Genomic DNA, 8,854 nt, shown 5'->3' with positions numbered 1-8,854 from the left:
TACGCCTATGGAATGTCCCCATTTAGATAGCTAAGTAAACGTGTGTGTGTGTGTGTGTGTGTGTGTGTGTTTCAATAATCTAGCAATCTAGCAAAGTATATGTGTTGTTGAGAGAATCTATATCCACCTTACCTTTATATCCACCACACAGATAGATCATGAATCTCCTGTGTTTCAAATGTAATGATGAAATATTGTCATCATGTAAGGTGTTTGGAGAAGAATGATCTTGCAGTTTTGGATCTCTTGCATTTGATCTTTGTTTGTAGTCAACACCCGCAGCTCTAAATGGTCCCTCAGACAGAGAGCCTTGGCCCTCCGGGGCCTCGTCCGTACATGAAGATGCATTTTGAGCATTTACTGTTCCCTCTTTCTTTTCCTTTTTGTATTCTTTTTCTTCCTTCTCTTTCTTGTCTAGTGGCACAAGGCTCTGCAGGAGATCAGGAGGACCGTTTGACGAAGCTTGGTCCTTTAACACCAAAGAAGAATTCATTCATGTATGTTAGATCACATCATGGCTGCATAAATTATATAATTATAATAAATGCTTAAAACGTTAACATATACTAACCTTGAACCTCGTTTGCTGAAACACTGCGGCTTCTTTCTCCTCAAGAGACGAATTCTGAGTGGTTCCCTTCAAATGACGCTGATGCAAATGGTACTGGAACAGAGAAAAAGTAATAATTTAACTAATGATTTTAATTTGCAGCTTCCTTTGTTGGAATTTCTCAAATTTAGAAAATACTTCATTCGATTTTTGACCATTGTGGTATTTTTTATATTTGATTTTCATTTTTCTTAATATTTATATTTTATCTGTCTTTATTTTATTTTTTCTTTATGCATTTTGTTACTTTGTTTTTCAAAATATTTTTATATTTTTCTCCTTTATCTTCACACATGTATTTTATTTTCTATTATATTTATTTCAATATTTGTTTTATTTACTCATTAAGTCTTTCTATAATTGCAATTAATCTTTTACATTTGATTTCAATTTTTGATCAGTCTTTAGTTTTAACTAATGCAATAATTAAAGTGCTATAAACATGATTTAAGCCTGATAATCCAACGCATTTTAAATAAAGAATAATCATTAATCATTACTTATTCCTTTAATTGTAATTGTTTTTTTTCCCATTCATTTTCTTTATTTTATTATTTCCTATTTCAAAAATATTTGTATAGTTCATTCATCTTCATACATGCATTTTCTATTAAATTTATTTTCATATTTGTTTTATTTATTTATTTATAATTGTATAAATGAACTGCATTTCATTATTATTTGACTTCCATTATTCATTTTTATATTTTATCAGTCTTTACTTCATTACTTTTTCTGATAGGCTATATATCCAATAAAGAACAATAAACATGGTTTAAGCCTGATAATCCTAAGAATAGTCATTACTTATCTATCAGAACCCAATATTAGACTAAAATAGATTCTGAAGCATTAATTAATTTTCCAAACTTACTTTAAGGTGCGCCGTGATTTCCAGCTCTGTTTCCACACTCACTTTGGATAATGGAACACTCTGGTGGCCTAAAATGTTTTTCTATCACATAATTAAGGACATCTTACAATATATTAGCACATACATCTTACAACATACAAATATGGGATCTGTTTTCTGAATTGAATGAAATTTGAAATCTTTCATTCCACACCTTCTTCCTGACGGTTCTGTCCAGGGGCCCGTGATCCCTCAGGCCCTGAGAGAAGAAGAACAGCTCCTGCAGTCTTTGGGCTGTGGTTTGGCCCCTGGTGTGGTGATCCTGAACAAGTCATGCATCTTAAATGATGGAGCAACAAAGTGTGGTACACAAACAGCTCAAATGATTGGCTTCCCCAAGTAACACAAGAAGCCTAATTAGCAACACTAAATTAACAGATTGTGTTGCAGCTGATGCAAAGTCTTCCACTGCTAAAGAAAGAAACTGTCACAGCTTGTTAATTAAAAAAAGGACAAACATTAATCAATGAAAATGCTTACCAGTAGGCCTACTGCTGACTTTGCGGGAATCCCATTGGAAATGGGAGGGAGGTTGACAACTTCATTCTCCTGTTCAGTTGTAATGCTTATTAAATTTTGAATATATCTGTTATATGATTATGTGAGTTGACTTTGTCTATTTATTTCAATAATTGCACTTTTAATGGTTTTTAAACAAACGTTTAGCTGTCATACACATAAATAATCCATTTTAAATGTACACGGAGGAAAAGTCTTCTGTATTGACTTTAAAAGGATAAAATATATTACATTGAAAATACAATCTTACCGATTTCTGCTTGTTTCTCTTCGGTACAACTCCGTTTTTGTAATATTTCCACATGGCACAAGAGTCCGGGCAGCAGGCTTCAAACACTGGAAAAAAGAACTGCTAATAAGTTGTGTCCATGCTGCGGTCTTTAAAGTGTCTTCTTTCTTTACCAATCCTGAGTCCACGATCGTCTGAGGCGCTGTGGGTTCATTGAGCTGCATCACGCAGTGACTCGCAGTCACCGCTAGATGGCGTCCTGTGTGTTTTCATCACGCTGCCATGGCAACCAAATGCTCCGCAACTCAAACTGCTGTCAAAATGTCTTGCTTTCTTTTTCTTTCAGATTTTCTTTTATTATTTACATACTTGACTTTCTATATTTTTATCTTCATGTATTTACTTTTCTATAACTTTTTTCAAAGTTATTTTTTTTATTTATTTAGTCTTTATTGTAATCATTTTATATTTTATTTATTTATTTAGTCATTTATTAGACGCTTTTATCCAAAGCGACTTACAAATGAAGAAGCAATCAGGCTATTCATCTTAATGAGGCAATAACTCAAAAAGTGTTAGGTTTCAGGTTTTTACTTAAGGTTATATGAAAACAAACAATTTTATATATTTATTTATTTACAAAATATCTTTATGGAACATGATCTTTACTCACTATCCTAATGATTTTTGATCATTTTGACCCATACATACAATGTATTTCTGGCTATTGCTACAAATATACCCGTGCGCTTCTTTTGACTGGTTTTGTGGTCCAGGATCACATATACGCTTCATATTTCTACTATATATTTTTATTTCTATTTGTTCTGTTTATTCTTTCATTTTTGAGAATTGCGTCTTTTTCTATTTTATTTTTGTCTATTTCTTATTTAATTTCATTCTTGATTTCAGTAATTGTTTTCAACATTATGGCCTAGTTTCACAGGCAGGGGTTAGATTAAGCCAGGATTACACTTTAGTTAAATTAGAATGTTTAAGTAGGCTAGTTTTTTTTTTAAACATTACTGTGCATCTTCATACAAATCAATGGCACTGCGCATTGGCATATTTTCAGACATGTCAGTGCAAGTTGCTTTTAGTTAGGACAGCTCAAACACGCATTTTAGTCCGGGACTAGGCTTCAAACTGGGCATATGTCCTAAATTTTATTTTCGTTGTCTTTCTCTCTTTCTGTGCTGTACTCAATCTCCCATAATGCTTTGCGGCATTGTTATTGTGTCGCGCGAACATGGCCGCGCTGTCAGGCAGCTCCTCTGAGTGCTGCACACTCAAAAAGATCCTAAACAGGTTAATATCCACCACATCTTCCTCCCCAAGAGCGCGAACCCGCTCGGAGCCGCTGTACGTGATCTCTCTGGAGCGCTACGGCAGAGACGCGGACTTCGCGCTCCGTTTCCCGGACAGCATTTCCATGTCAGAGAGTCTGTTCGACGCCACTATCACGGATGGAGACTGTAAGATCCGCGTGTCTCTAGATCCCGCTGTCAACAGACTCATCAGCGTCAATGTGCTCCACTGCGGCTCCGTCATACGGCATGTGGAGCTCAGCCGCGGGGAAGACAGCGCGTCTTTTCATGCGTGCAGTCTGGAGGTGGACAGACTCTCCGGCGGCAATGCCGCTCTGAGGGCGCTCTCTTCCGTCAATGTGAGGGCCATTCCGTGGATGGGAGCAGAGCCGAGCGCAGGTCCGCTCAGAGCGCGCAGGAGCTCCTATCTGCCGCTGTGGAATAATCACGACTTCAGTGGAGAGATGTGGCGGGACGCGCCTCCCTCTGAACCCGACGCGGAGGACTCTGAAGAGGAGATAGATGGTGTGTAAGATGCCTATCTAGGAAGCATTTGAGGGAGTCTCTCACTTATAAACATATCACTTGGGACCCATATTTTTCACCTAAACACCTTCCCTCTAAAATACTTAACATTATTGTATTATTAACTGGATTTCAACAACCTTTAATATTAATACTTCTCACACATGAAAAAAATTGAGTATTAAAAAACTGAATATGTGACCCTGCACCACAAAACCAGTCATAAGGGACTTTTATTTTTTATTTTTTAATTGAGATACATACATCAGCTGAAAGCTGAATAAATAAGCTTTGCATTGATGTATGGTTTGTTAGGATGGGACAATATTTGGCTGAGATACAACTATTTGAAAATCTGGAATCCGAGGGTGCAAAAAAATCTAAATATTGAGAAAATCGCATTTAAAGTTGTCCAAATGAAGTTCTTGGCAGTGCGTATTACTAATCAAACATTTAAGCTTTGATATATTTACGGTAGGAAATTTACTAAATATCTTCATGGAACATGATCTTTACTTAATATCCTAATGATTTTTGCCATAAAAGAAAAATTGATCATTTTGACCCATACAATGTATTGTTTGGCTATTGCTACAAATATACCCGTGCTACTTATGACTGGTTTTGTGGTCCAGGGTCACATATTTGAATATTTTAAACAAGTTTTAAACATTTTCTAAAAGATTTTAAACAGAAGAAGTGTGGAAAACTTTAGACAGTAGTAGAGAAATTGGCATAACAAGATATTTATTGTCCAGTGGCTGTTAACCATGAAATACATGGGTCAAATTCACCTTCAAACATAAGGGGATAATTCACTCCAAATAAATAAATAAAATAAAATAATAAATTCTATGATGATTTACTCACCCTCAACCTGCATGACTTACTTTTTTTTCTGTGGAACACAAATGAAATTCATGCATGTGCCTTTGTTTCTGGTGGCAGATATTGGCTCCACTGTTTCCCTCGCAGAAGTACGCAGACATTTCTTGAGTGGATCTCGGCGTTACCGGGGGGCTTTGTGTGTGCGGATCCTTCACAAATCCAGACTGATTTATTACGGGAAAGCAGATCAGAAATGTGAATGTCCTTATAAGGTCAGAGGTCAAATACAAGACATCCTTTTCCATGCAAATATCTGTTAACAGTAGGAACTTGGTCATATGTAATAAAATAAATATTGTTTTAACATTTGTAGTAATTTTTGGAAGAATACAAGTTGCTTTGGTAAGAAAGAATCTAATAAGAAGCAGAGATGCAGTATATCAATCGATATTTGATATTTATTGACTAATATTGTGGGCACTTTTTCAACTTTAACTTCAACTGTTTATCTCATCTGTATGCCAGTCTAAAATGGTTCATTTTAGTTATGCATCACAAGATTGGTTTGACGTTGAATTTAGCTTCTTCATCAATCTGTTTTCCTCAGGCAGAGCTGCAGGTTGGTGACGGCTCATCCAGTGCCTGTGTTGTGCTGTGGAACACAGTCTGTCTGGAATGGTACCGAATCCTTCATCCGGGTCAGGTTGTAAGATTGTGTCGCTACAGAGTCAAGGAGAGTTACAGCAGCCGCACGGGGCAGGAATCGGAGCCACACATTGGTAGAGAGAACATTAAACTCATCTAGCATATGAAGTTATGACATACACACTACCGTTCAAAAGTTTTGTGTCGGCCAGGTTATGTTTTAGGTTATATTTCTTTAATGATCTTTTATGCTCACCGACGCTGCATTTATATGATCAAAAAATACTGTAAAATAGTAATATTGTGAAATATTTTTTACAGTTTAAATGAACTTTTCATATATTTTCATTATTATTAATTTTTCCTTAATGTTTTAAAAATGTCTTTTAAAAACTTTACTGACCTAAAACTATTGAAGGTTAGTGTATGTTGCAGTATATGAATAAGATAAACTGAAGCCTGGAGTAATGATGCTGGAAATTCAGCTTTGCCATTACAGGAATAAATTACATTTTAAAATATTATAAAATACAAAACAAGTATTTTAAATTGTAATCATATTTTACAATATTACTGCTTTTACTGTACTTTTGTTTAAACAAATGCAGCCTGAGCTTAAGAGACTTCTTTCAAAAACATTTTTAAAAAACCTGTAGTAACTATAGACTTATTTCAGAATTAAAAGAATCCAATGCTATTATTTTCAAACATCAAAACAGGCACAGGGTCTCACCCCGTGATGCCATACAGAGGGATACGGCCCATCCGGCAGTTTCTCCGCTGGCTGAAGCAGGTGGATGAGAGCAGTCTGCTGGAAAGAGCTGTGATTGGAGGATATTTCAGATACCCACCACTTCCTGTTTCATTGCATAACTTCATGGAAAACCGACACGGTGAGAAGCAGAAAGCTATTTGAGAATGTTTCTAGATTTTGCCAGGGTTTATGTAAAAATAGATATGTTTTTGAATGGACTAAGCATGGAATAATGCCAGATAATGACAGCCTGTACTGTTTAGTGTGATGAAATGAATTCAGTACTCAAATGTGTTGCTGTACCATTTCAGGTTTTAGCCCTCTTCCTGTCACTAATTTCAGTGTGTGTTTGCAGGGGAAGCTGGTCTCATCAGTGGAGGAGAGATGAAATTACAATGTGAGAAGTTAATTTATAGAGAGAAGCAGCAGTTTGCTATTCAGTGTGTCATCACTGCAGCCTGCTACCATCATAGAGAGGTATATACATAGACAGCAACAAATAACCCACACTATTATACAACCAACAACATAATAATTAATGACCCCAAATTGAACGGTAGTGTAACTCTTTTTGCTATATCTCTATTTTCTTTTCTTTTATAGGACAGTGGGCGAACACAGTATTCAGATATTCCATCAGCTCCACTCAGTCCTAGAGTACGACGGCAAAGAGAGGGGTGTGTGTGTGTGTGTTATCTTGGGTTTCTGATGTAATAAGTATGGACAAGTTTGTCCAAAAATCATCAAAAAATGTCTTGCAACCTACAACATGAGCAGAAGTGTAAATGAGATTCGATAACTACCGTGGTAGTAATAACTTCACTGTCACTGCATGGGACTGAGCAGCTAAAGCACTCCTTTTCAATTTTCGAAGGAAGATCATAGGATATCTTTATTTTATTACATTTTCAGTTTTGGGTAAACTGTCCTTCAAGACTGTTTTTACCACAGGTCTGAACCTCACAGGACACCTGTGAAGCGGAAACTTTTCAGCAGTACTAGTCCTAGAAAGAGGTACGAATGTTTGGTTTCTGTCTGATAGAGAAGAACTGCTGTTATTGAGTGGAGAATAATAATACTCTCTTCTTCAGGCTGGCACCACCTCTGCAACCACTTGCAACGGAGGATGATGCGGAGAGAGGTAAGAGCCATAAAAATGACTGGATTCATCCTGCACATCATTTCATCATGAAACCAGAAAGCTAATCAGGATTAACAATGAATATTGACAAAAATCGCTTGTGAAAAGCAAATTTGATATGAATTTCCAGAGAAAGATCATTGTGTCCCTGTGCCCTGCAGATTTTTCCCTGTTTGATGGCGCCATGGAGTTTCTAGTCGGAGAACAGGAAGATGACAGTAATGATGAAGATGAAGACGGAGACTTCTTGACGCCGCCCACTAGTCCCATGACCGCCCGCCTGGGGCTGACACGTGTTGCCAATGAAACTTTGCCACGGGTTTTTTGTTATGAGCGGCGACACGTCCAGGCTGTTGCCGTGGGGCTGCAGGTTAACAACTTTCACAAGCTCCTCCCACAGAGAGAGCTGGAGTCATTTAGCCCCGCCTCCTGCTACACTGGCTACTTCACTCTGACAATGAGAGGTGCACATTTAAAACACACACACAAACATGTTTTTTTTTTTTTTGCATGAAGTTCGAGTGTTAGTCACAGCGTGTTTGTAGTATTGTGACCAAAGTTTTTTTATTTTTTATTTCTCTACTTAAGCTCTATCAGATGGAGTGATGCTTGATGTTCTTTTTCTGCCTGCTGCCCCGGGAAACTTGCACTGGATGCCCCTCCCCCTTTCGCACAATAACTCCTGGGAGTCTGTCCTATCACATGGAGGCTTTTCACCACATGCCCCGCCCCCAAGCCCTGGTAAATATGAAGCAAATGGGCTTTATTTATTCAGAACGAATTTCAGTGCATTCACATAAATTGCCATATTTTAGTTTATTCGATAATGCTTTCAACAACAACAAAAAATGTTTTTGGAGTTTTATTCATACTGCATTCTGCTAAAAAATGCCAGTGTTTTTATTTTATTAATTTTTTTATTTTAATAAGCCTATGGTAAAGCTACTTACAGTGGGTACGGAAAGTATTCAGACCCCCTTAAATGGGGTGCTGTGTGTACATTAATGAGGAAAAAAAATTAACTTAAATGATTTTAGCAAATGGCTGCAATATAACAGAGTGAAAAATTTAAGGGGGTCTGAATACTTTCCGTACCCACTGTATATGTGAGAATTATTTTTATTTCAATTAAATAAATATAACAACTACCACTAAAACTTTATTTTATTTCCTGTGGGAATAAATTAGCTAAACATTTAAATCTGATTTCTCTTTCTTCTCCAACAGCTGACTTGATCGCCACAGCAAACCAGTTGACCAATCAAAGACTACTGTGTGTGTTAGATGCATGTGCATTAGGAGGAGAGAAGATGGAGCTGGTACTAAACCGTGCATTTCCTTTACGATGACAGAAACCGTTTGGAGATGGAAGGACACACTGAT

At 36.9% G+C, this 8,854-nt stretch overlaps 2 protein-coding genes across 2 annotated transcripts in view; one reads left to right on the top strand and one right to left on the bottom strand.

The window, feature by feature from the left end:
- LOC107683518 (uncharacterized) overlaps window positions 1-2,422 on the bottom strand; it is a 20,820-nt gene extending 18,398 nt beyond the window's left edge. The window contains exons 1-6 of the mRNA XM_016479574.1: window positions 2,293-2,422; window positions 2,016-2,072; window positions 1,678-1,785; window positions 1,485-1,565; window positions 572-664; window positions 133-469 (exon numbers count right to left, since the gene is read on the bottom strand). Of these exons, the coding sequence (XP_016335060.1) occupies window positions 133-469; window positions 572-664; window positions 1,485-1,565; window positions 1,678-1,785; window positions 2,016-2,072; window positions 2,293-2,346 (730 nt within the window). The 5' untranslated portion in view covers window positions 2,347-2,422. The remainder of the gene's footprint in view (window positions 1-132; window positions 470-571; window positions 665-1,484; window positions 1,566-1,677; window positions 1,786-2,015; window positions 2,073-2,292) is intronic.
- Window positions 2,423-3,198: 776 nt separating this feature from the next.
- On the top strand, window positions 3,199-8,842 carry LOC107683566 (uncharacterized protein CXorf57). Its single transcript, XM_016479642.1, has 12 exons — window positions 3,199-4,103; window positions 5,052-5,203; window positions 5,539-5,735; window positions 6,000-6,010; window positions 6,296-6,469; window positions 6,686-6,807; window positions 6,934-7,007; window positions 7,282-7,344; window positions 7,422-7,471; window positions 7,633-7,935; window positions 8,060-8,212; window positions 8,699-8,842. Exons 1-12 carry the CDS (start codon window positions 3,521-3,523, stop codon window positions 8,818-8,820), a joined length of 2,004 nt encoding a protein of 667 aa, XP_016335128.1. The 5' UTR covers window positions 3,199-3,520; the 3' UTR covers window positions 8,821-8,842.
- Window positions 8,843-8,854: the final 12 nt, after the last annotated feature.

The sequence above is a fragment of the Sinocyclocheilus anshuiensis genome, unplaced genomic scaffold, assembly GCF_001515605.1.
Source record: "Sinocyclocheilus anshuiensis isolate Anshui unplaced genomic scaffold, SAMN03320099.WGS_v1.1 scaffold874, whole genome shotgun sequence".
NCBI lineage: Eukaryota > Metazoa > Chordata > Actinopteri > Cypriniformes > Cyprinidae > Sinocyclocheilus > Sinocyclocheilus anshuiensis.
Note: the sequence above shows the minus strand (reverse complement) of the source record. Positions and strands in the feature narration are given on the sequence as shown.

Excerpts from the sequence above, each read along its gene's own strand:
- LOC107683566 (XM_016479642.1), top strand. The coding sequence starts at position 3,521 with ATGGCCGCGCTGTCAGGCAGCTCCTCTGAGTGCTGCACACTCAAAAAG. Across the intron at positions 5,204-5,538 it reads AATGTGAATGTCCTTATAAG|GCAGAGCTGCAGGTTGGTGA; the intron begins GTCAGAGGTCAA and ends TGTTTTCCTCAG. Across the intron at positions 7,472-7,632 it reads GGAGGATGATGCGGAGAGAG|ATTTTTCCCTGTTTGATGGC; the intron begins GTAAGAGCCATA and ends TGTGCCCTGCAG.